At 35.5% G+C, this 27,995-nt stretch overlaps 1 protein-coding gene across 3 annotated transcripts in view; it reads left to right on the forward strand.

The window, feature by feature from the left end:
• The window catches only part of BLTP1 (bridge-like lipid transfer protein family member 1), a 279,425-nt gene that overhangs the window by 96,198 nt on the left and 155,232 nt on the right, over positions 1–27,995 (forward strand). For all 3 annotated transcript variants that reach the window (XM_053574435.1, XM_053574509.1, XM_053574580.1), the window contains exons 26-36: positions 157–437; positions 7,467–7,717; positions 10,133–10,391; positions 12,201–13,038; positions 13,799–13,869; positions 14,388–14,561; positions 15,623–15,743; positions 22,990–23,136; positions 23,531–23,658; positions 24,702–24,901; positions 27,295–27,492. In XM_053574435.1, coding sequence (XP_053430410.1) covers positions 157–437; positions 7,467–7,717; positions 10,133–10,391; positions 12,201–13,038; positions 13,799–13,869; positions 14,388–14,561; positions 15,623–15,743; positions 22,990–23,136; positions 23,531–23,658; positions 24,702–24,901; positions 27,295–27,492 — 2,668 coding nt within the window. The remainder of the gene's footprint in view (positions 1–156; positions 438–7,466; positions 7,718–10,132; positions 10,392–12,200; positions 13,039–13,798; positions 13,870–14,387; positions 14,562–15,622; positions 15,744–22,989; positions 23,137–23,530; positions 23,659–24,701; positions 24,902–27,294; positions 27,493–27,995) is intronic.

Raw genomic sequence — 27,995 nt, forward strand, 5'->3', positions numbered from 1 at the left:
TTTGTTCTTTTTTCTATTTCTTTGGTCTTCCATTTCCTTTCTTTTTCTGCCTATGTTTTACTCTATTTGAAATGACCACTTATTCTGTAGCTTAGGCTAAGCTATTTCAAAATACAGAAATTACAATTTTGTTTCATTTTCTTCTTTTGACTTTAGATGGGAGCAATTCGGGTTGCAGACTGTAATCTCCATAATCAATCAGTTGGGGAAGGAATAAGTGCTGCAATTCAGGATTTTCAAGTGAGACAGTACATTGAGCAATTAAATAATTGCAGAGTTGGACTTCAGCCTGCAGTGCTGCGAAGGGCCTATTGGCTTGAAGCTGGATCAGCCAATATAGGACTTATTACTGTTGATGTTGCTTTGGCTGCTGATCATCATTCTAAACACGAGGCACAAAGACATTTCTTAGAAACTCATGATACCAGAACTAAGAGGTAAGTGAAAATTTTAAGAATGGCAATTGTTTTAGGTTTAGATGAAAATTGCTAGATAATTATAGAAGAAAATTCTATAGGAGTGAAATAACATTGTAAATAAAGACCTAATATGATTGTGCTGCCACACCTCAATGAAAACATAAGGATCTGTTATTTAATTGAACAGACGAAATATCTTATCTTTGGTGGTGGTGTGATTGCTAGAAATAACTGATGTGTTTCTAACTCTATGCTGTGTATCTCAGCTGTGAAATACCTTTAAATTATTTGTCCCCAAATAACATCTTGTAAAGCATTACATTATCTCTCTTTTGTTCACCCTAGCCCTCTCCTTCTAATTCAACATTCCTAGAAACCACCATTCTGTCATTATGTACTATAAAAAACTCTTCCTTTTATGGACCTTTCACACTATAGGAAAGATTTGTGTCTGTTTCGATTGGTCTTTAAGAAATGATTTTATCTTTTAAAGAGTTGCCAGAGCCTCTTGCTGAATCACTTCTTTTTTAAATAATTGTATGACATTTTCCATTCCTATCTCCCCCCAGTTAATACATGCTTATTTTGACTGGGTACAGTGGCTCACTTCTGTAATGTTAGCACTCTGAGAGGCTGAGACAGGTGGATCACTTGAGCTTAGGAGTTCAAGACCAGCCTGAGCAAGAGCAAGATCCCATCTCTACTGAAAGTAGAAAAAACTAGCCAGGAGTTGTTGAGGGTGTCTGTAAGTCTCAGCTACTTGAGAGCCTGAGGCAAGAGGATCACTTGAGTCCAAGAGTTTAAGGTTTCTGTGAATTATGATGCCACAGCACTCTATTCTACCGAGGGCAACAGAGTGAGAATCTGTCTCAAAAAAATAAAAATAAAAATACAAATACATGCTTATTCTAAAATTATAGGAAAGTATTAAGAAACAAAGGAAAATAATGATTATAACCCCACCTCATGGAATTTTATCATACTTCTTTACAGTATTTTTGCTGTTTTTCTTACACTTAAAATCATCCTGTATTTATGTTTTTAAAGTCTGCATTTTTTAATTAAATTTCTATCCTAAGCATCTGCCCTCAGGTTTGATGGCTATATAAACATTCTTTTACTACACCATCACAAAGATATACCATGGCTTAGTCTTTACCCTTCTTTTAAATATTTAGTTTTTAAGTTTCCCATTATAAATAAGAACAAGGGGAACATTTTCACACATAAAATGTTTTTCTATACTTTCTGGCTATTTCCTTTATATAGTTTCCTAGAAGGAAGTATAATTGAGTTAAAAAATTGAGACTTCTGATATATATTCCTGTTGGTGCTCAGGGGGACCCTGACCCGGGCTGGGGCCTGACAGGGAGACAGCACTGAAGAAAGAAGGAGACTTCACACCAACTTAATGCATAAAGTCTGAGAAGCCTTGAGAGGCTTACATTGTTTCATGCACTGACTGGCATATTTGAGGCAATGCAGCAACACTCCAATTCATCAGAAACCTTTTATTGATCTCTAAGAAAGCATTCATGAAAAAATGCAAAGGTGTCAAAATTCAAAAATAGGAAAAAGAATCCCAAGCCTTCTAGAAGATTGGGTAGAAAAGGAACATCTGAGTAATCAGGAACATAGGGTATTAAGTTGTCAACAACTGCTGATAATGCATTCAGAAAGGGGCAGGAGAAAAACAAGTTTCATCTCCACATGGCAGATAACTGTCAATCAGGAGTTCAAAGGTCTTTAGCCTACCTGCCTACTGATCTGCAGGGGTAGTCTTGAAGACTACCCTGTCTGGCTGCCTCTGGGCTCCTTAAATCTTTATTTTTTTTGGTATTTCTTATTTTTTTGAGAGAGTCTCATTATGTCACCCTTGGTAGAGTGCTGTGGTGTCACAGCTCACAGCAACCTCAAACTCTTGGGCTTTAGTGATTCTCTTGCCTCAGCCTCCCGAGCAGCTGGGACTACAGGCACTGACCACAACGCCCAGCTATTTTTTTCTTGCAGTTGTTTAGCTGGCCCCGGGCTGGGTTCTAACATGCCACTCTTGGTGTATGTGGCTGGCGCTGTAACCACTGTGTAAGCCACATTTTTTTTTTTTTTATTGTTGGGGATTCATTGAGGGTACAAAGAACCAGGTTACATTGATTACATTAATAGATAAAGTCCCTCATATAATTGTGTCCTGCCTTTAGAAGGTGTGTCACACACCATGACCCCTCTACCACCCTCCCTCCTTCCCTCTCTCTGCTCTCCTCTTCCCCCACCCCCACCCTGTAGTAGGTCATTAATTGTCCTCATATCAGAATTGAGTACATAGGATTCTTGCTTCTCCATTCTTGTGATGCCTTACTAAGAATAATGTGTTCTATTTCCATCCAGGTTAATACAAAGAATGTAAAGTCTCCATCTTTTTTTAAGGCTGAATAGTATTCCATGGTACACATGTACCACAGTTTGTTAATCCATTCCTGGGTTGGTGGGCATTTAGGCTGTTTCTACATTTTGGTGATTGTAAATTGAGCTGCAATAAACAGTCTAGTGCAAGTGTCCCTATGATAAAATGATTTTTTTCTTCTGAGTAGATGCCCAGTAATGAGATTGTAGGATCAAATGGGAGGTCTCATTTGAGTTCTTTGAGGGTTCTCCATACTTCCTTCTAAAAAGGTTGTATTAGTTTGCAGTCCCACCAGCAGTGTGAAAGTGCTCCTTTTTCTACATACCACACCAGCATCTGAGGTTTTGAGATTTTGTGATGTGGGCCATTCTCTCTGGGGTTAGATGGTATCTAAGGGTGGTTTTGATTTGCATTTCTCTAATAGATAGGGATGCTGAGCATTTTTTTATATGTTTGTTAGCTATTTGTCTGTCTTCTTTAGAGAAGGTTCTATTCATGTCTCTTGCCCATTGATATATGGGATTGTTGGCTTTTTTCATGCGGATTAATTTGAGTTCTCTGTAGATACTAGTTATCAAGAGTTTGTCCAATTCAAAATATGCAAATATCCTTTCTCATGTAGGAATCTCTAGTTTTTGGTAAGGAGCCAGGGAAATAGCCTACCTTCCCACTTTATCCTGAATGGGAGGGGACACAGAGAGATCAGCCTATCTACCTCCCACATGTTCCCAGATTCCCAGAAATATTCTTTCAGTTTATACCCCCAATGGCTTTTTAGAAGAGTCTTTGTCTGGTTTGGCACCCGTAGCACAGTGGTTATGGCACCAGCCATATAACTGAGGGATTTGAGCCCAGCCTGGGCCAGCTAAACAACTGCAACAAAAAAATGGCTGGGCATTGTGGTGGGTGCCTGTTGTCCCATCTACTAGGGAGGCGAGGCTGAGGCAAGAGAATCGCTTAAGCCTGAGAGTTTGAGATTGCTGTGAGCTGTGATTTTACCAAGGGCAAAATAATGAGATTTTGTTGCAAAAAAGAAAAAGAAGAGTCTTTGTCTCTTTGCAATTGACTTTTAAGTGTTTTATGATAACAGAAAGGTAGTATTTCTGTTTTATTTTGCATTTCTTTCTGAAATTAATACTTATAAAAATATATCTTTATTAGCTGTTTTGATTTTCTCATTTGTAAATTGTCTGTTTGTATTTATTGGGATCCATTTTTTTTTTTCTGACCCATTTTTAAGAGCTCTTTATACTTTATCACTCTTTGGTGATCCCTGTTGTTTTCTGCAGTTCGTTTCATCTTTTAATTTTGTTTTTATTCTCATACACAGGTTTTAAATTTATGTATTCAAATATGTCAGTCTCTCCCTTTGCAATTTCTTAAAGTTATTTGAGAAAACCTTTCTTTTGATAGTAATCAAAGAGCACTTATATTTTCTTCCTTTTTTTTCATTTTCTTTTTAAGGTAACATACAAAACTCGAATCTATCTGGAGTTTTAAAAAAACTGTTGCAATTTATATTGCGATTACGTCCATCTTTTAAATTAAATTAGGAAGGCTTGGCATCTTATAAATTGTAATTTGAAAGCTCTTGTGTTAAGACTATTGTTTAAAAGCAATTTGGTTTCTTTATATAGCAAATGTGTCCCTGGGTCCTGTGGGGACTTACACAAAAGCTGTTGCTCAAAAAGCCAGCTAGTGTGAACAAAATGCCTATCTTTGATTAGCTTAGGATCTAAACATTATATGGTAGCGCAAGATGCTAAGGAGGTGGATTCAGGTGACTCAATTTGCTCCAAGTGGCCCATTTAGGTTAGTTTCAGTGCTCGGATTTGTCAAGAATTGTGAAGAGTCTGGAATTTTTATCTTACTGAGAAGTTGACAAGTTAGCCTGTCACAATTTCATGGATGCTGGCAGAAGACAAAATACTTCCAGTCAGAGACTATATTAGGACAAAAGCAGCCAGAATCATGTGTTTGTATTTGTTTCCTGCACTCCCAAGTAGAGTTGCCAGATGAAATACAGAATGACCAGTTATATTTGCCTTTCAAGTAAACAACAAAAAAAATGTTAGCATTAAGTATGTCTACATATTGCATATGCCTAACTTATTTCTATTTGTATTTTTATTTGCTAAATATAGCAAATGTATCCCTGGGTCCTGTGGGGACTTACACAAAAGAACCATCTATGATGGATATCTGCACCCAGATTAAAAGAGAGGAGCACAGAGTTTAGGAAATCTAGCACTTGTGTAGAAAGTGAAAGCAAAAGTGAACCTGCTCTTTTCCAGAGTGAAGCATTACCTCAACCTTTAAGGTTGCTTGCTCTAAAACAACCCCGAGAAATGGCTTGGCCAAAGCCATTCTTGGCATACTCAGCAAGACCATGATGAATTGCCTCTCCCTACGTGGTAATTCATTATGTTCAGCTTCACCTGCTTTTGTATATATTTGATTCCCAGGAATTTTGGAAAAAAGATATATTCATTCCTAATTTACTAGAAAAGCTACCAAATTATATAGGACATTAGTTTCATTAGATTCATGTTTCTTGAAAGTATAGTTCCAAGACTACCAGCATCACACCTCCTTGGAACTTGTGAGAAATTTACATAATCAGGCCTTCCCAGAACTCAGACAGAAACTCTGGGAATGGAGCCCAGCTCCCCTATTTTAACAAGCCCTTTAGGTGTTCTAACATAAGCTAACATTTGAGCACTAGTGCCTTGGATTATACAAAGATAGGTAGGGAAGCTAACATTTGTTGTGTAACGTCAGTATTCAGATTTTGTATCAAGTGCTTTACATGCACCTGGTGTTTATTTACACCATTTAATCCTGATAGGAATCTAATTAGATATATCATACCATCATTTTGCACAAGAGGGAACTTAGCTCAGAGATGTTAACTAACTTGCCTAAAGTTCTAGAGTTAGTAAGTGGCACTGCTAGATATCGAACTCAGTTCTGGAGGACTCCAAAGACATGTATTTTACTAAGAATGTTACACAAATGAAGTAAAAATATCAAATGTGTTTATAAGATGCTTTATTTTGATGGTGCTTCAATATCTTTTGGCCAGGTGACTGAATACTTTAAAATATAGAAGTGATTTGAAATTGATAATATCTAATGAAGTAGTAAGTCAAAGTCTTCTTCATCTTATGGGCTTCCTGTACATTTTTCCTTCTGGCTTCTCTAGACTGATATTCCACTTGTAACTTGCTCTATTCATTGTACTTCATATTTCACATCTCAGATATTACTCTGTTAAAGGGTTCCTTTGTTTTCTTTGTTATGACATCTGTTTACGTTATCGCACTTACTGCAGTTTATGTTTAGATACTATTTTCTTGTTTATGGTCTAGATTTGCCTCTGTATTATAAACCATATAGACTGTATCAGTCTTACTTAGCATGATAGTAAGCACTTAATATATATGTTCAAAAAATAAAAAATTAATATAAAGTGAGTATAATAATAACTATTTTGTTTGTCTGTGAGGTCCTAAAAATCCAAGGACATAATATAAAAATGCTTAGAAAAATGGCCTATAAATATAAGGTGATTTTATTATTTAAGGTAAAAAGAAGACAATAAAGATATATCTCATAGATTTCTATTGTGTAATATTTTTTAGGAAAGAAGAGTTGATAAATGATGACAGATTTATGAGTCACTTATACAGACCCCCAAGGAAGTTTACATGCATTCTTAATGCTTTATTTGTAGTCCTTACTATAAGGGAATAGAACTGGATGGTTGTTTTTCTTTAAAATATAGAATAGTATACTGTGTTAGTCTTATTGAGGAATAATTTCTTACTTGCCTGTATATATTTTTATTTATTTATTTATTTATTTGCTGTATTATATTTGGAATGTGAAATAGGCCCTAAAATGTGAACAGTAATTAGTTATCTATTAAGCATAAATCTGTACTAGCAATTTTGTTTATTTTTAGATTAATGTTTTAAAACTTCAATATATACTCTTTTTTAAAAGTGTATTACTCTTGTTAAGAGTATATTCTTTTGTTTTAAAACTTAATTTAAATGTCTGATTTTTATATTTGCTCCTTTTTGACTCTTTGTTTTTTTAAATGTATGTTATATTTCTATCATCATTGTTCCTAGTTATTTCCATCTCATTTACTATAGTAATACTGTTTTTTTTAATTTCATAATGGTAAAATGGGGTGGCGCCTATGGCTCAGTGGGTAGGGCATTAGCTCCATATACTGAGGGTGGCGGGTTCAAACCCAGCCCTGGCCAAACTGCAACAACAACAAAAAATAGCCGGACGTTGTGGCGGGCGCCTGTAGTCCCAGCTACTCGGGAGGCTGAGGCAAGAGAATCGCCTAAGCCCAGGAGTTAAAGGTTGCTGGGAACTGTAATGCCACAGCACTCTACTGAGGGTGATAAAGTGAAACTCTGTCTCTACAAAAAAATAAAAAATTAAAATTTTAAAAGTAAATAAATAAATAATAATGGTAAAATGATTAAAAAGATGTATCAACCTTTGTGTTGACTTTATTTCTTAAAAATACTAAAAATTAATTTATACTTAATTATTTGCCAAAAAGTTTTTCATTTCTTAGTGCTTTTTTTTTAAATGTTTATTTTGCTTTGGGTTCTCTTTAGGTTGTGGTTTTTGTGGCCAGATGATACCCTGAAGAATAAGAGATGTAGAAACAAGTGTGGTTGTCTTGGTGGTTGCAGATTTTTTGGTGGCACATTAACTGGCCTAGATTTCTTCAAACTTGAAGAGTTGACACCTTCCAGTAGTTCTGCATTTTCAAGCACAAGTGCTGAGTCTGATATGTATTATGGACAGTCTCTGCTACAGCCTGGAGAATGGATTATTACTAAAGAAATTCCAAAAATTATAGATGGTAATAAAATGTGTTGTTTTGTCACATGTGCTAATTTTTTATTGTCCTTATCCCTACACCATTCTGAGAGAAGTTCAGTGTTACTTTGTTCAACTCCATTAATTTTTTGTCATCTTATGGGTATGGTTTAGTATAATCCATCTTTGCTTTGCGGATGACTTAACTGACGCTAGGTCAAACCAGTGATTTGTTTTCAGAGACACTCAGGGCAAAAGTAGAGGAAAGATCTTGACTACATATACTAAAGTCCTGTTGAAGTGATTTTTCATTGAATAATAATACAAAAGTGTTCATGTTATTTTAAGGCCATTTTGCTTTAACAGTTTTGCTAGAATGAGAGCAGATTATCCTATAAAAAGCAGCACACACCAAAACTTCTTGTCATTTAAAGGATAAGGGTAGATACTAATAATTTTAACTATTCTTATATTCCTTTTTTACATTTTAATACTGTTCATTTTTAAAAGTTTACACTGGCATTTTCTCATTTAATTCCTACGTGAGGTAGATACTATCCCTGTTTTATAGTGAGGCTCATCAGTGAGACTCATCACTGGAACTGAGTCGCACAAAGTTACATAGCAAGTATGGCTGAGCAAAAACTATTATAGATTCAGGGATATTGAATTAGTGTTCCTTCTCCTATACTATAGCTGCCACTAATTATAAAGACTACTTGATTTTCTAGTCTGTATATCAAAACTTAACTATTAAAAACTCAAGGAAGAAAATCTACAGGAAATTTATACATGGTATAAAATGGGAAAATAGCAAATTCCCCCTCTAACATTGCACAAAGCAAAGCTAATTATAATTCTTCTAATGTGTAATGGGTAGTCTCTGTACCTCTTGGTAATTCTGTAGAGAGTTGTAATTGCTAAATTGTCATAAGTTTCTTGTCAGGGGATGATTGAAATTAGCCTCTACAAATGTAGTTGAGTTTCTGATTGTTGAGTCTTTCAGAAACTGAATACAGACATGTACAGTATCAGATAGAATCAAGAAGGGCATATTGATAGAATTAAGGATCTATTTGGAAGTGAACACTAAGTTCCTGTATTACTTAGAAGTAAATTAAACCTATTTTTCTTTTACTTTTGTTGTTCCTGTTTTACATTTATGGTATTGGAAGTAGAAGTATTATATTGCAAGTTCTTAAGTCTTCTTACCCCTTGAATTCCATCTAGAACCACATTCTGTTCAGGGAAATGCTTGTACTATGAAATATTCAGTTTAATAGAATTTTTTTTTTTTTGTGGTTTTTGGCTGGGGCTGGGTTTGAACCCGCCACCTCTGGCATATGGGACCAGCGCCCTACTCCTTGAGCCACAGGCGCTGCCCAGTTTAATAGAATTTTTTGGTCCTCTTATTAGCAACTAAAGAGTTGGCCACTCACCACCACCCCTTTTTTTTGAGACAGAGTCTCACTTTGTTGTCCTTGGTAGAGAACCGTGGCATCACAGCTCACGGCAACCTCAAACTCTTTGGCTTAAGCAATTCTCTTACCTCAGCCTCCCGAGTAGCTGGGACTACAGGCGCCCTCTACAATGCCTGGCTACTTTTTTGTTGCAGTTGTCATCATTGTTTAGCAGGGCTGGACCGGGTTTGAACCTGCCAGCCCTGGTGTATGTGGCCAGTGCCCTAACCACTGAGCTACAGGCACCGAGCCAACCACTCCCTTCTTGAAGCACATTTTTCTCTTGACTTGGTAGCACATTTCAAAATTTCTTCCCACAAAAATTTCTTGTCTATTTATCTTCTTAGTCTACGAGTTCCACTAGCAGGTTTTCCATTAACATAGGTAACATAGGAATGGCTGGAGGAGAGAAGGAAATGAGCAGGAGTTATTTTTTGGATCTAGGCAGCAACAAGACATTCCTTTTATCTCCCCTGACCCTCCACGATTTTTGTAACATATCACAGGGTTTTTTTTGTTTGTTTGTTTTTATGAAACTTTGAAACAGTGGTGCTCTATTCTAGCTGTGAATTCATTCATTCATTCATAAAACCATTTATTGAGTACTGTCTGTGTTTGAGGCATTATTCTAGGCATTGGAAGCATATCATTGAAAATGTGCTGAAAATGATATTATCCTTGTTCTTATTGAATTTTTAGAACAAAAAGAAAAATGTTTAAAATAAGCAAATCTTAGCAAAGGTATGATGTCCTTTGATGATACTTGAAGAGTTTCTGTAAGTTTAAAAGTTTTCAAATAAAAGGTGAAAAAATAAAGAAAATTCACTGCTCATGGACTTTGTGGCTATCTTTCTGTAGTGTTTAACATATTGCTATGTGAAATGAGATAACTTTTGCTTTTCAAAATGATTTTATTTAAAGCAGGGAATTAAATTTTCATGTTTTCTGAGAAATTGCTTTTGAAATTTTTATGTTCATTTACCCATCTTTTTATTTAGGTAATGTGAATGGCATGAAGAGGAAAGAATGGGAAAGCAAACCAGTGGGAGTAGAAGTAGAGAGAAAAACTCAGCACCTTAGTCTTCAAGTACCATTACGATCTCATAGCTCATCCTCTTCCTCAGAAGAGAACAGTAGTTCTAGTGCTGCACAACCTTTATTGGCTGGTGAGAAAGAAAGTCCTTCTTCTGTTGCTGAGGACCATTTGGTTCAAAAAGAGTTCTTGCATGGTACGAGAAGAGATGATGGCCAAGTAAGGTCAGTATTTAGTTAGATTTAGAAACTTGATCATAATTGTTTAAAACTGTGGCAAGAAAAAGTTCTTCCCTCTATATTCCCCTTTTTAGAAAAATGTTCACTATACCTGAACATTTTTTTGTAATGTCCATTTACTATTATTGTCTTTCTGATTATAGAAGTAATATATATGTGTTTATCCTAAATATCAGAAGAATACAGAGAAGTATAATGAAAATAAATGTTCCTTGACATTCCACCACTCAGACTGAATCACTGTTAATGTTTGGATATTATCCTTCTAGTTGTTCCAGAGGGTATTTTTTGTTCTCCTCTTGGTACCTTAATTGTTGGCCACTCCTTTCTTAAAGCACATTTTCCTCTTTACCTGATAGCACTTTTCAGAATTTCCTCCCACCTTCTTGGCTATTCCTTTTCAGTGTCTATTGCCATGTCCTCCACTTTTCCTTTCCTTTTCCTTCCTTCCTCCCTCCCTCCCTCCCTCCCTCCCAGTCCTGCTACTTGTTGACTGTTGTCTCTTTGGACTCTGTTCTGTATCATTTTCTACATTCATTTCTATGCTATTTCTCTAGTCTAGTAATTGAAACCTAGGTCAATTACTGTTTGGCTGCATGATCTTTAGATGACATTTCTTTCTTTTTTATTTTTTTTTTTGAGATAGAGTCTCACTATGTTGTCCTCGGTAGAGTGCCGTGGTGTCACAGCTTAAAACCTCAAACTCTTGGGCTTAAGTGATTCTCTTGCCTCAGCCTCCCAAGTAGCTGTGACTACAGCTGCCCACCACAATGCCCAGCTATTTTTTTTGTTATTGTTATCTTTGTTGTTTAGCTGTCTCAGGCTGGGTTTGAACCCACCAGCCTAGGTGATTGTGGCCAGTGCCCCACCCCCTGAGCTACGGGTGCTACCCTTTAGATGACATTTTTTTAAAGGTGGAAACTCCAGCCAAAACTTTTGTCCCTGCCAGCCTAGCTACCTTCTTGATATTTTATTTGATGTTTCGTGAAGATTTCAAAGTCAACATATTAAAGATGGCCTTAATCCTGTCATTCTCAGATTCTTCTGCTTCTCTAAATGACACTACTACCTCAGTTATTAAAATCAGAAATATTGGAGTATCTGTGACTTCTTCCTCTCTTTCAACCTTTCTCAAAGGCCCTTGGTACTTTTTTGTTAGACAAGCCTTTTAAGGATATGGTGGTGGGGAAAGCCTCTTGACTGGGTGTAGTGGCTCATGCCTATAATCCTAGCACTTTGGCAAGCTGAGGTAGAGAATTGCTTGAGGCCAGGAGTTCAGGATCAGCCCAGGCAATATAACACAGATCCCATGTCCACAAAAAACTAAAAACAGAAAAAAGAAAAAATTGACCTGGCCTAATGACATGTGCCTGTAGTGTCTGTATGTGCATGTACATATAGAATACAGGCTCAGTAGGGTGAGCCAGGGGGATTGCTTGAGCACATGAGTTTGAGATAGGAGTGAGCTATGCCACTGCACTCTGGTGCAAGCTACAGAGCAAGACTCTGTCAGAAATAAACAAACTTATAAATGCATCAGTTTCCATGGATTATACTCTGGGGTATAAGTATTTATGTGTTAAGCTGCCTCAGTTTTGTTTGTTTTTTTTAACTATATGGGGAACATGAACACATTGTATGTACTACATTGAATGGCTATTGTAAAATTTTAGATTTTATTTATAAAATGAAGAATTAAAATTACTAAAAAGATTTTTATATGTACTTAGATTTATTCTTAGTGTAAATAATTTGATGTATAGGAAATAGTAATAACTTTGCCTTTTGTTTTAGTGTTCCTACAGAAATTTCAGGAAACAGCCCTGTGTCTCCTAATACTCAGGATAAGTCAGTAGGTCAGTCTCCTCTTAGATCTCCCTTGAAACGACAAGCCTCTGTCTGTTCTACTCGCCTCGGAAGTACTAAGAGTCTTACTGCTGCTTTCTATGGGGACAAGCAGCCAGTGACAGTTGGAGTCCAGTTTAGTAGTGATGTCTCTCGAAGTGATGAGAATGTACTAGACTCACCAAAGCAGAGGAGAAGTTTTGGCTCATTCCCATATACACCATCAGCAGATTCTAATTCATTTCATCAATATCGATCAATGGATTCCAGCATGTCAATGGCTGATAGTGAAGCCTACTTTTCTGCAGCTGAGGAATTTGAACCCATTAGCAGTGATGAAGGCCCTGGAACTTACCCAGGTAGAAAAAAGAAGAAAAAGCAAACCCAGCAGATTGACTATAGTAGGGGTTCCATTTACCACAGTGTAGAAGGACCACTTACTGGCCATGGAGAAAGCATTCAGGATTCCCGAACTCTGCCATTCAAAACTCATCCTTCCCAGGCTTCATTTGTTTCTGCATTGGGTGGAGAAGATGATGTTATAGAACATCTGTATATTGTAGAAAGTGAGAAGATAGTAGAGAGTGAACAGATTACTTCTCAACAACCTGTGATGAATTGTTATCAGACTTACCTTACTCAGTTCCAAGTAATTAATTGGTCAGTTAAGCATCCAACCAACAAAAGAACCTCTAAGTCCTCATTGCATCGTCCCCTGGATCTGGATACACCAACCAGTGAAGAAAGTTCATCATCATTTGAACAGCTTTCTGTTCCAACTTTTAAGGTATAAACCAAATCATTAGCTTTCACTGCTTTATTTATTTAGAAAAATTTTTAATAAAATATTCTAAAAATTACTTTCTCGTTCATTTTAGCTAGTTTTCTGAAAGATAGACTTTCTAAAGTCATACTTTTATATATGACAGATCTCAGGGTTACTGATGAGTACTATAAATTCAAACATGTTAATTGAGGAACTCTATAAGTTTCAATTGCCACGATATCCATACAATCTAACCAATGTTCTGTGGCTGCATTTCACTCTTCAGATTAAGATGAAGTCTCTATGAATTCATATTTTCATTGTTTTAAAAATAAAATTTTGTAATTCTTCTTAGTAGTTCTTTCCTCTAATCTCTAACTATATCTGTGCAAAGCCACTTTCACTCACTTGACATTTGAGTTCTTACAATTTAGCATGAATGTAGTTATTGTGCATTTGTAATGTATTCTGAAAATGGCTTTTCTATATAAGCTAAAAACATGTCAAAATGAATTTAATGGTAATAGCAAATATGAAAACTCCATACTTTAAATGATAAATTATAAGAAAAAAATTTATGTTGTTAAAGACAAAAATTAAGTATATAAAGTCTTATGGAGACTAATAATATTCAGGATTCCTGTCTAATACATACAGTTGTTTTTATACATATACATGTGTGTGTGTGTGTATGTGTATGTGTAATACTTATTTGGAGACTCTAAATGTTTATTTAATCATTCTTAATTAAAATTCTAGACTATAATATTTTGTATTTTAGGTTATCAAGCAGGGACTCACAGCTAATTCTTTGCTAGACAGAGGCATGCAACTTTCAGGATCAACTTCACAGTAAGCAAAGATAATGTACTTTTAACATTTAAAGTCAATTTTTCTTGATTCTCAGATAGTTAGGGTTTATTCTTAATAATAACCATTCTTTACTTGAGTATGAATTTTATTTTAAGTATAAATTGCCCAAAATAATTCAGCTCTTTTGTTTGTCATAGCTTTGGCTACTTTATTTAATAAGTAGTCAGTAACATTTCTATTAAACGTACTGTGCAAGCCATAACTTGGCATATCAAAATTCAGGACTAGTAAGAATTCAGCATCATATTTTTTTATTTTAGAAAAGGTTCATTAAGTAAACATATCAAAAAATTTTATCATTTGATATATTAGCCATTTTTGATAAATTTTCATTTTAGTACCTCTATTGTCCTATTTTTAAGACATAAAATATAAAATCCAATTCCATGAAATTTTAGTGGAAATGAACGTAGGTGTTCACTCATCTTAAGGAAGCTCCAACTTCTGTTCTTGTTTATAGTCTTTTTAATGTAAGCTTTGCTTGTTAAATTATGTAGTACACCATATACTCCACTGGAAAAGAAACTCGTTGATAACACAGATGATGAAACATTAACAGAAGAGTGGACCCTGGATCAACCAGTCTCCCAGACCAAGACAACAGCCATAGTTGAAGTAAAAGGAACCGTTGATATTGTTCTGACACCCCTGGTTGCTGAAGCTTTAGACAGGTATTACTATATAAAATAATAAATTGTATGTGATGTAAGTATGTGTAATTGATATGTTCATAAAGATTGTTGATAATAGCTGTTTTGATTGAGTAAAAATGAAAATATGTTTAAAGAGGTCAGTGTTTCAATTCATTATCATGTTATTTTCTCAGCCTAAATAATTACAGTTACCCCTCTGTATCTATAGGAGATTGATTCTGGGAACCCTAAAAATACTAAAATTTGCTGATGTTCAAGTCCTGAAGTTGGTCCTGTGGAACTTGTGGATATAAATTTGACCCTCTAGAGCTATTGGCTCTATATCCCATGAGTATTGTTTTTTGAATAATATATTTTTAATTTGCAATTGGTTGAATATGTGTATGTGCAACCCACAGATACAGAGGGTTGACTGTATATTACTGTATACTACAGTATATTATAATAATTATATTGCAATAGATTTTTATTTTTCACTTTTGAGCTGATGAGCATAAAGTGATCAAATACTCAGGAACTACTTATTATGTTTCATATTCTTACTGCTATCTAGTTAATGAAGGAAAAAAGGGAAAATAATAGAGGCTCTGTCTTGGAAGAAGCTTAAAGTCTATCTAGGGAGACAAAATTAATATGAATAAAGATGAGAATGGAACATAACTGAAGTTGTATGGAAAACACAGAGTGCTGAAGGAGTTGATAAAAGAAAGGGTTTAGTGGGGACAAATTTTCATGAAAATCTCCCTTTTACTGCAACGGTGCATAGTTTTCTACGATAATGTATTGTCAAAATGCTTAAGAGATGTCATACAAACGAAGAATATAGGAAATCGTCTTTTGGAGATTGTAAAAGAAAAGACCATTGCCCAATGTGAAACACTTGATCTTGTGGTGGGGATACAATCTCAGAAGTGTTCTCTTTGTATAATTTCTAAAAACGTGGCTTAGAAATTCCCATGTCATTGTTGAAGAATTGGCATGTATATTCAGATGCTACTGAATTCACTGATATGTTTAGATAAACTAGGTCAGACGATTAGTGATATTCAAATTTTTCATTTACTGTTTTTCCCCCTCAGGTATATTGAAGCAATGGTACATTGTGCAAGTACCCGACATCCAGCTGCAATTGTAGATGATCTTCATGCCAAAGTCCTCAGGGAAGCAGTCCAAAATAGCAAGACTACCTTCTCAGAAAATGTAAGAACTATTTTTATTCCATGGACATAGGAAATGCAGTATCATTATGTACACAGACTATCCAAAGTTGAAAAAACTTGAGTGTATCAAAATTTAGTTTGCAAGTTAAGTCAGACTTGGCTCCATTTAAGATAGCATATATAATTAGAATATGGATTGAAAAGTAATACAAATATTTATTTTTCAAAAAAGCTTTATTTCTTTATTTCAAAAGTAGCTTAGGTTGAAGTCTTTTCTAAAGAGCTTTGGCCCTTAGTGAATGAACAGTTTTTAGGACTGGTATTTTGCTTTTCTAAGAAAGCAAAGCTGTTTATTTTTTGATTTTCTTCTATGATTAGATGATTTTTCTTTTAGTATAATTTTTGAGAATATTCTTATTCACTTTAATGAATTAAATCACTACTCTTACTATGTGATATTCTACTTACACTGTGGTTCTAGCTATGAAGCCAGCTGCTTTGCAGTCATTTCCTTGTCCTCTGCTAGTGATTTTCCATTTAACTTTCAAATTTATTTAGATTGTATTTGTACTAGAGGCCAACAAAGAGGTGAAAGTGAGGCTGATTATATTTCGTGAACTAATTATTTAATATATATTGCCATTTCATGTGATACATAGTTAGGATATTTGAGATTTAAAAAAAAAATTTGAAAATATTCCCAGCCAAAGGGGTGGAGCAAGATTGCGGACCAGAAGGATCATTCAGCTGAGCTCTCCTAGAAGACTGGGGAAAAAAGAGAGAACCCAGCCATACCTGGCATGGGAACATTACCCAGTCACAGCTCAGGGAGCACAGCAAGGAAGAGGTGAGCTGGATACAGCATATGATCCGGAGTGGTGGAAATCTGATGAATTAGGCAAGTGATTGTAACTGGCTGGGATCACTTGGCTTCCCACAGAGGTCCAGGATGGGAAGAAGCCTTTCTGGAGTTTTCAGTTGTTGGAGGAAGCTGTGCATAGAGTGGAAAGCTTAGAAGAGTGGTGGGCTCGAATAGTATGTAGCAACCAGATTTGAATGCTGGTTGGAGTGGATTTGCCATCAGTTTGGTGGCTAATGAGGCAAGGGGAGCTGCCTTTGTGGAAAGGTCATGAGAAGGTCTTAGCAGGGGCCTAAACCCTGGCCATCTTAATTCTGCCTGCTGGAATGATAACTCCACTCTTGTGACATGCAGAGGGACTCCTGCACCCCACGGGAACTGGAGTCAGGGGATACTATGAGACCTGACCCTGAAGGATTCTTGTGAGCTTTAAGATCCCAACCTGGCAGGGTCTGAATGCTGAGGAAAAAAATCAGGCGATCACCAAAAACAGCTAAGTTTGGATTAAGGATCATAGAGGTTCCTGGCTGCACTCTCTGTCTCCTAAAAAAACTACAGCGCCAATATGTTGCAATATGTCACACAACACCAGCAACATATTGTGCAATATTGTTATCAAGAACAAGGACTTCCATTTATTTGGCTTTGCTCAGGCTAAGGCCACTTCAGGACCTAAGTTCTGACACAAGATAATTTGAAGCAAAGGAGATGGTGAGAAGAAAAAAGGAGGACAAGGAGGTGAACAAGAACATATGAGGAGGAACCAACAAAAAAATTTGGGCAACATGAAAAACCAAAACAGAAGAACTCCCCCAAGGGACCATGAGACAGCTACTGCAGAAGACTCCACCTATAGAGAATTAATGGATTTGACAGAAAGAGAATTTAAAATATGGATGATAAAGACAGTAAAAAGGAATGGATGAGAAAATGGAAAGGCAAAACCCAAAGTCAGACAAGAGATATATAGAATTTAGAAAGGATATGGGGGAGCTTAAGGAAATGAAAGAGATAATCAGGGAATATAAAGATGAAGTAGAAAATATCAAAAACAGATTAGAGCAGGGGTCCTCAAACTGCGGCCCTTGGGCCACATGAGATGGTGTGATTGTATTTGTTCCCGTTTTGTTTTTTCACTTCAAAATAAGATATGTGTAGTATGCATAGGAATTTGTTCATAGTTTTTTTTTTTTTTTTAACTATAGTCCGGCCCTCCGACAGTCTGAGGGACAGTGAACTGGACCCCTGTTTAAAAAGTTTGAGGACCCCTGGCTTAGAGCATGGAGAAGAAAGAACTGCAGAGCTAGAGGATAAAGTTTTCAAGTTAACCCAGGTAGTTAAAGAGACAGAAAAGGAAAGAGAAAGCAGAATAGGCTCTTAGAGAACTATGAGACTTATGAAGCATTCAAATATATGAATAATAGGGATTACCAAAGGGGAGACGATTGTCCCAGAGGAATGGAAGCCCTAATGGAGACTATTATAACTGAAAACTTACCAAGTTTTACTAAAGACCCTGACACATTCATTTCAGATGGATATGGTACCCCGGGTCATCTCAACTCAAACAGATCCTCTCTAAGGCACCTTATAAGGAATCTGTCCAAAGTCAAGATGAAAGAACAAATTCTTCAAGCAGCCAGGAGTGAGCAGTACCTGATCTACAGGGGCAGAGCCATTAGGATAACAGCAGACTTTTCAATTGAAACCCTCCAATCCAGAAGAGCATGGTCATCTACTTTCAACATTCTTAAACAAAACAATTGTCAGCCCAGAATTCTGTATCCTGCTAAACTAAGCTTCAAAATTGACGGAGAAAGCAAGTCTTTTGTGGATATACAAGCACTGAGGCAATTAGCCATAACAAGAATAGCTGTACAGGAAATACTTAGACCTACCTATTTTTAACACTGACCAACACAATGGACCACCAGCAAAGTAAACACCCAGAAGCTAAAGGTCAAAACTTAGCTTCCACAGTGATGCAAAGGATAAACCTACACAATGAACTTTCACAAAATATGATGAATTGAACTCCACCACACTTAGCAATTCTCTTAATATCAATGAACTGAGTTCACCACTGAAGAGGCACCGGTTGGCTGATTGGATAAAAAAGCACAAACCATCCACATGCTGTCTCCAGGAGATAGACCTAGCTTTGAAGGACAAATCAAGACTCAGGGTTAAGGGATGGAAAACAGTATTTCAAGCAAATGGAAATCAGAAGAAAGGAGGGGTTGCAATCTTATTTTCATATAGAAGCAACTAAAGTTAAGAGAGACAAAGATGGTCACTTTATAGTGGTCAAAGGAACAATACAACAAGAAAACATTTTAATTTAAAAATTTTCTGCACCCAACTTAAATGCTCCCAGATTTATGAAACAGACCTTGATGGGTCTGAGCAATATGATATCCAATAACACCATAGTAGTTGGGGGCTTTAACACCCCTCTAACAGAATTGGACAGATCCTCTAAACAAATATTACACAGAAATACAAAGGACTTAAATGTGACCCTAGAACAAATGGAATTAATAGACATTTACAGAACACACCATCTCAGAGCTAAAGAATATACGTTTTTCTCATCAGCTCATGGTTCGTACTCCAAAATCAACCACATCCTAGGATGCAAATCAAACCTTAGCAAAATTAAAAGAATAGAAATTATACCTTGTATCTTCTCAGACCATAAGGCAATAAAGGTGGAACTCAACTCCAACATAAACATTCATTCCCACACAAAAACATGGAAATTAAGCAACCTTATGCTGAATGATAGTTGGGTTCAGGGAGAGAAAACAGAGGAAATCATTAAATTGCTCAAACATAACAAAGCGAAAACACAAGTTACCAAAACCTGTGGGATACAGAAAAAGCAATCTTAAGTGGAGAATTTATCGCATTAGATCCCTACATTTTGAAAAACAGAAAGAGAGCATATCAATAAACTCATGAACCATCTTATGGAATTGGAAAAAGAAAAATAATGTAGTCCCAAACTGAGCAGAAGAAAAGAAATAACCAAAATTAAAGGAGAGATTAATGAGATTGAAAACAAAAGAATTATTCAGAAAATGAATGAAACAAAAAGTTGGTTTTTTGAAAAAATAAATAATAAACCTTTGGGCAGAATAACTAGAAACAGAAAAGAAAAATCTCTAATTTTAAATTTCAATCAGAAATGATAAACGGGCAATAACAACAGATGCCCCAGAAATGTAAGAGATCACCTCTAAGTACAAGAAACTCTATGCCCAGAAATCTGACATTGTTGAGGAAATGGATCAGTACTTGGAATCACACCCAATCCCTAGACTTAATTAAGAAGAAATAGATCTCTTGAACACACTGATTTCAAGAACTGAATTTGAAGAAACAATAAAAAGTCTTCCAACAAAAAAATGCTCTGGTCCAAATGGCTTCTCACCAGAATTCTTTCAAACCTTCAAAGAAGAGCTTATATTCACACTGCAGAAATTATTCCAAAAAATTTAGAAGAAAGGAATCTTCTACAACATGTGCTACTAAGCGAACATCACCCTGCTACCAAAATCATGAAACGACCTAACTAAAAAGGAGAATTTCAGACCAATTTCATTAATGAATATAGATGTAAAAATTCTCAATAAAATCCTAGTCAATATATTCCAGCTACACATTAAAAAAATCATTCATATGATCAAGTTGGTTTCATCCCAGGGATGGAAGGCTGGTTTAATGTATGCAAGTCTATAAATGTAATTCACCATATCAACAGAAGTGAAAACAAAGACCAGGTGATTCTCTCAATAGATGCAGAAAAAGCATTTGATAAAATTCAGCAGCCTTTTCTAATTAGAACATTGAAGAACATAGGCATATGTGGCATACATTTCTTAATCTGATCGAAGCCGTCTGTGACAAACCCATGGCTAAATGTTATTCTGAATGGACTAAAATTGAAAACTGTTCCACTTAGAACTGGAACCAGACAAGGTTGTCCTCTGTCACCACTACTATTTAACATAGTGCTGGAAGTTCTAACCAATACAATCAGGCAAAAGAAGGAAATAAAGGGCATACAAATGGGGGCAGAGGAGGTCAAATTCTCACTCTTTGCTGACGATATGATGTTATACTTAGAGAACCCCAAAGACTGAACCACAAGACTCCTGGATGTGATAAAAAAAAAAAAAAAATACAGCAATGTCTCAGGATATAAAATCAGTATCTACAAATCAGTAGCATTTTTATATGCCAATAACAGCCAAGATTAGAAGCTAATCAAGGCCAATTCCCTTCACAGTAGCTTCTAAGAAAATTAAATACCTAGAAATATACGTAAGAAAAGAAGTGAAGAACCTCTACAAAGAAAATTACAAAACCCCAAGAAAAGAAATAACAGAGGATATTAACAAATGGAAGAACATACCATGCTCATGTCTGGGAAGAATCAACATTGTGAAAATGTCTATACTAAATCTGCAGATTCAATGTAACCCCCATTAAAATACCATCATCATATTTTCAAGAATTGGAAAAAATAATTCTTCATTTGTATGGAACCAGAAGAAACCCCATATAACCAAGGCAATTCTTAGTAATAAAAACAAAGCCAGGAGTATCACCCTATCAGACTGTCAGCTGTACTACAAGGCCATAGTGATCAACATAGCATGGTATTGGCACAAAAACAGAGACATTGACATTTGGAATCGAATAGAAAACCGTGAGAGGAAATTAACCTTTTACAGCCACTTGATCTTTGATTAACCAAACAAGAACATACACTGGGGAAAAGAATCCCTATTTAATAAATGGTGTTGGGAGAACTGGATAACCACACATAAAAGACTGAAACTGGACCCGCACCTCTCATCACTTACAAAAACTGATTCAAGATGGATTAAAGATTTAAATCTAAGGCATGAAACAATAAAAATCCTCAAGAAAGTGTGGGGAAAACATCTGTAGATACCAGCCTGAGGAACGATTTTACAAAGAAAACAATTTTTATGAAGAAAATGATTTTTTCAAGACTTCTGTGGCAATTGTAACAACAACAAAAATAAACAAATGGGACTTAATTGAACTGAAAAGCTTCTGTACTGTTAAGGAGACAACAACCAAAGCAAATAGAGAACCTTCAGAATGGGAAAAATATATTTGCATATTCTGAATAGAACAAAAGCTTGATAACTAGGATCTATAGAGAACTCAAAATAATCAACAAAAAATGACCCAACAATCCCATATATTACTGGGCAAGAGACATGAATAGAATCTTCTCTAAAGAAGACAGAGACATGAATAGAATCTTCTCTAAAATGGCTAAGAAACATATGAAAATATGCTCATTGGCCCTAATTTTTAGAGAAATGCAAATCAAAACCACCCTGAGATACCATCTAACCCCAGCGAGAATGGCCCACATCACAAAATCTCAAAACTGAATATGCTGGCATGGATGTGGAGAGAAGGGAACATTTTTACACTGCTGGTGGGACTGCAAACTAATACAACCTTTTTAGAGGGAAGTATGGAGAGCCCTCAAAGAACTCAAACTAGACTTCCCATTTGATCCTGCAATCCCATTACTGGGCATCTACCCAGAAGGAAAAAATTCCTTTTACCGTAAGGACACTTGAACTAGACTATTTTGTGCAGCTCAATTTACAGTCACCAAAATGTAGAAACAGCCTAAATGCCCGCCACCCCAGGAATGGATTAACAAACCGGTATATGTATACTATGGAATACTTGTTCAGCCACTAAGAAAGATGGAGACTTTACATCTTTTGTCTTATCCTGTATGTATGTGGAACAGCATACAGGATAGTAAAGCATCGTAAGAATGGAGAAGCAAAAATCCAGTGTATTCAATTCTAATGTGAAGGCAGTAGACGAACTAATGTAAGAGAGGGCGTAGGGAAATAAGCAGCTGGAGAATGGAGAAGGGTGGCAGGGAGGGAAGGTCAGGGTATATGGCACACCTCTTGGAGGAGGGACACAATCATAAGAGGGACTTTATCTAACACATGCAATCAGTGTAACCTAATTCTTTGTACTCTCAATGGGTCCCAAACAATAAAAATAAATAATTAAAAAAAGAAGAAAATATTCCCAGCCAGTATGGAGCCAGTATTAGAGACCAAGTCTGCCTTCAAGTCGTTAAAACTTAGTGATCCTAAAAATTGCCTGTAATTACTGTTACCATTTTTTCTGTCTGTCTATAGGCTGATTTTATTTTAGTATATGTGGTATATTACTTCTCTCATTTCTGAAGCTACCAGCGTTTTTCCTAGCTTTTCTAAGGTTTAGACTGTGACAGCTGGCACGTAGATGAGCATAGAGGAGCAGAGCAAATAAGCAAGTTGCTGTGTGGATGCATGGAAATTATGAAAGGTCTGTGAGATAATTCTACTTCTAATCTTTTTAGTTATCCTCCAAACAAGATGTTCGAGCCACAAAAACTGAGCACCCTGTTATAGGAACAACTAAACAAGGACAAGCGCAGACTAATCTTATAATGAAGCAAGATAACGTAACAATTAAAGGTCTTCAGACTAATGTTAGCATACCAAAGGTAACAATTTAATATTTTAAAACATTTTTCCTGAAGCAGGAGAGTATTTTGATGGTCTTTTATCCTTTCCATCTAGCAAAGTAAATGGTGGTAGAACAGTGTGTAATATAAAGAAAAATACCGTATTTTATTCCTTTGGTGATCTAATGTGAGCTAATGTGATACCGTTTGTTTAAGCAGAATATTAGGTAATGGTTAGTAAAATGTCCCACATTCATCTAGTAAAAATTTAACTATAATTATTTTATGAGTCTGTATTTATAAACTTTGTTTTCATCATCAGGTTTTTAAATATGCCACCTTAATGGTAGCTTTTCATTACTTTGTATATTTTGTGTTTAAATGATTCATTTTCAGTTTTCAATTCTGAAATCTGTGACTTTTTTTATGTTAGGTAAACTTATGTTTGTTACAAGCCTCAGTGGAAGAATCTCCAACTACAGCTCCTAGTAGAAGTGTGACTCATGTTTCCCTAGTGGCGTTATGTTTTGACAGGATTGCTACACAAGTTCGTATGAACAGGTAAGAAAGATATTATTTTGAGCCATAATTATCTTGCTGGATATAAAAACGAGTAATTTTTCTTTTTTTTTTTTTTTTTTTGAGACAGAGCCTCAAGCTGTCACCCTGGGTAGAGTGCCATGGCATCACAGCTCATAGCAACCTCCAACTCCTGGGCTTAAGCAGTTCTCTTGCCTCAGCCTCCCAAGTAGCTGGGACTATAGGCACCCGCCACAATGCCTGGCTATTTCTTTTTTTTTGGTTGTAGTTGTCATTGTTGTTTGGCAGGCCCAGGCTGGATTCAGACTGGCCAGCTCTGGTATATGTGGCTGGCGCCTTAGCCGCTTGAGCTACAGGCTCTGAGCCTGAAAATGAGAATTGTAATGTTAAAGCAATTGAGGTACAGAATTGCTGCAGCCATCTTGTTACCTGCTGAGGCTGTAGCTTCCCCATATAGGAAAGCCAGGATGAAAGATTGATGAGAAAGTAGACCTGACCTGTTAGAAGAAGTTGACCTTAATGACTGTGGCTAACAAATGTTTTTAATTGTTTAAGCAAACTTGAATTGTTTTTTTTTTTGTTTGTTTGTTTTGTTTTTTAACTTTTAGCCAAAAGATCAAAGTATCATGCATGGCCAGACCAGGAAATAAGTGATAAATTTGATCCCATTTGCTAGATCACATCATTATTTCTAATATGTCATTTTTTTGATAACTACTCATTGGAATCTGCCTTCTTTCCTCAGATCCTATTCATTAATCTCATTTTACAGATGAAAAATTGAGTATCACAGTTAAGTAACTTGTCCAAGGCAGCAGTTCTACTAAATAGCTTGAACCTTGTGTTTCTAATTCTGAAATTAAAATCTGGTGCTCTTTTATCTAGTCTAAATTAAGCTGAAATGAAAAGCAAAGGTGGAGTTAAATTCATTGCTAATTTTGAATGTAAAATAACAGAGTATATTCATTGATACCTTTCTGCAGTAGTAAAATGCATTTAGGTAAATGTTTTCACTAAACTGTGTCATTTAATTTTTAACCATTATACTCTCTTTTTTCATAAAGGGGTGTGGTTGAAGAGACTTCAAATAATGCAGAACTTGGCAGAACATCAAATTTTGATAGGTATGTTCATGCCACTAAAATGCAGCCTCAGTCTTCTGGATCTCTCAGATCAAATGCTGGAGCAGAAAAAGGCAAAGAAATTGCTGCCAAGTTAAACATTCATAGAGTTCATGGGCAACTTAGGGGCCTTGATACAACAGGTAGGATTCTACAACAGATATATTTTTCTTTGGCATGTATAAATGTTAGAGGACTTTGCAACAGGGAACATGATTTTTTCCTTTGACTATTGCTATAATTTGAGCATTTTGTAATAAAGAGAAAAATATTTCTCCATATATTGAACGCATACACTTACTACATTCTGGAAGGTAAACTTTGGCACAAAAGGTAGAATGGAAGGTAAACTTTGGTACAAAAGTAAGTAGTACAACCTCAGAGCCTATAGCTCAAGTAGCACATCTCCTATGTGCTTTCTTCATGTTATCTGCTTGCTCATTATAGAACAGAGCGTAATCTCTATAGGCTTTCTTATTTTTTTAAATTATTCTATTTGTAAAACTTCATTGAAAAGAATTAATTGCAAGATTAATCAAAACTAGAGAGCCTAGTCTGTAAAATATTAGCAGCAATAAGAGTGATAGACATTCCTCTGAAAGTCCATAGTGAGTTAAAATAGAAATGTAGAGATGTCATATACCATTTCAATGTTTTTGACTCCATTTAGTACACTTTTGTCATTTAGAGGCTTAAATTGTCTCAGAACGTCATTTGTTCAATCCAGAAAAACACTAGGTTTGTTAACTTTTGGGGGGATTGTTCCTCTACTAAAATCTTTATATGTGACAGGTGACCAATCCAGAATAAATAAATGAATTCCTTAAATTTGCTCACTGTATTTTATAAGTTCTGAAGGTTTCATGATTTGGGCCCACACACTCAGCCTGTATAATTATTCTGACTTTCTCAGTGCTTATTTTACCATTCTGTTTATGAGGCTGAAGGCATTTGACAGATTTTAGAGACTTTTCATGAGTACCTGAAATCTACATTCCTAAAACTTGGGCAAAATATAGTGATTTGAGTGAAAAAAAAAAAAAAAGACTTTTCTCAGCTCTATAGTTTACACTGTGGTAGCTTTTGCTTGGGTACAGACCATAAGCAGTACCTTTATAATTTTGAAAGGTGTATCATCCAGATAAAACTTTCATTGAAGACAGAGCTGTGAATGAAATTTCCAAGGTGGACATTCGTATAAAAATGTAGGAAAAAATGTAAATGTCTTTGCTTACATGTACATTAGATACCTATCAAAAGGTACTTAGTACTATGACATTTCTTACCCACTTGGGGAAGGGAAGTAGGTATCTGGATGTGGTGTTACAGACTTTTCATGATACACTTTTTCATAATTTTAATACTTTCATCTATGTGAGCATATCGCGTAAATAAGAATTTTAAATAAAATTCAAGTTAAAGTATCACCTTGACTAGGTACTCATGCTTATAATACTAATACTTTGGGAAACAGAGGCAGGAGAATCACTTGAGCCTGGGTGTTGAGGTCTGCAGTCAGCTATGATGACACTATGAACCATTGTCCTCTAACTTATGACAAAATGAGACTGTCTCAAAAAAAAAGGGGGGGAGAGAGGGAAAAACATTCCTCATACAATGCCTATATCAGAATGAATTCATGGGATTAGAGACAAATATAAAAAAATTAATAAGAAAATCACAGAAAATGTAGGTGAATTATTTACTTTACGGGCAATAAAGACCTCATATTCATCTGTGCAAAGAATGGTATTTCTATGTGATGGAATATTATATAGCTATTAAAATGATATCTTCGAAAAAATTGTACTGACCTGAGGAAATCATCATGGTTTACTGTAACATGAAAATGAAAACCAAGGCTAGGTTTGCATAATGATCTCTAGAGTGCTTGAGAAGGCAATTTACTTCAAATGTAAACAAGTTATCTCTGGGTGGTAAATTTATGATTTTTATATACATTTTTGGTTTTCTGTATTCATTATCTGTAATCAGAGAAAGAAATGAAAATTAAGATAAAATAAGACTTCTTCCAAGCACTCAGGATGTTAATTTCCATGTTATATCTGTAAGCAATGGAATCATGACAATATCTATGATAAATTATAGTTATATAAAATATAGCATAAAGCAGTCTTTTAGTAAAGTTGTTTTCCTAGAGAATAATATTTTTCCTAGGGCTGGGTAATTAATTAAAATAGTCATTTATTTTATAAAATGATGAAAGTATTTAAAATTGCTGTGCAGCCAAATTATTTATGAGCTTTTTAACTTTATATTTTTAGAGTATCGTATAGTCTTTCAGAAACAAATGCATACTGTATTGGAGCAATTATTTGGTAATTATGGAATTTTCTTTTGTCCCTCTTGGCAGCATTATTCTAAAAGTTGGTTCATTTGTTTATTTTATCTTTCTTTTTGACAGAGTACTAAGATATCGTTTTAAGAGAACCAGTGTACCAAGTGTTTAAATTGTTTTCTTTCAGTATAAACTTTTGTCTTTAAAAATGGTCATTTTGCTCTCTTTTAATAATAGACATTGGGACGTGTGCCATCACTGCTATTCCTTTTGAGAAGTCCAAAGTTTTATTTACTCTTGAGGAGTTGGATGAATTTACTTTTGTTGATGAAACTGATCAGCAGTCTGGTCCAGATGTAACTCGCATAGGTCCTAGCCAAGAAAAATGGGGTTGGATAATGTTTGAATGTGGACTTGAAAATTTAACCATAAAAGGTAAGCATTTTTTGTTGAATTCTTCTCTAGTGGCTGACAAATTGGCCTGACATTACTGAAATGTTTTGAAAATTGTGACTTTCAATAACCTGAATCAACACATTAAAGCAGAAAATGTGACGTGTGGGGTTATTCATGAAGGCCCTATGTCCATTCCCATTGCTTAAGTGGAGCTTTTCCTCCATTTTGTGATTTGAAACTAGGCAGAGCATGCAGACCAAACCTGAGTGCTTGAAAGAAATTATCTGTGAATCAGAAAAAATTCCCAAATAAATCATAAAGCCACTTAGTTTTGTGAAAATTTGCATCTTTGAACACAGGATCTTTGATTAGTAGAGCATTGTCATATAGAATGTAAGCATTGGAAATCCTTTATTCAGTGAAAAATACTGACTTAGGATTATATTTGCTTTCTTTGTTACTGAATAATATTTTAAATAGGAAGGTTGAATTAAGCCTAAGACTTTTCTTAGGTTTAGTCTTCAATAATATAGTAACTAATA

This window comes from Nycticebus coucang, chromosome 1 (genome assembly GCF_027406575.1).
Source record: "Nycticebus coucang isolate mNycCou1 chromosome 1, mNycCou1.pri, whole genome shotgun sequence".
NCBI lineage: Eukaryota > Metazoa > Chordata > Mammalia > Primates > Lorisidae > Nycticebus > Nycticebus coucang.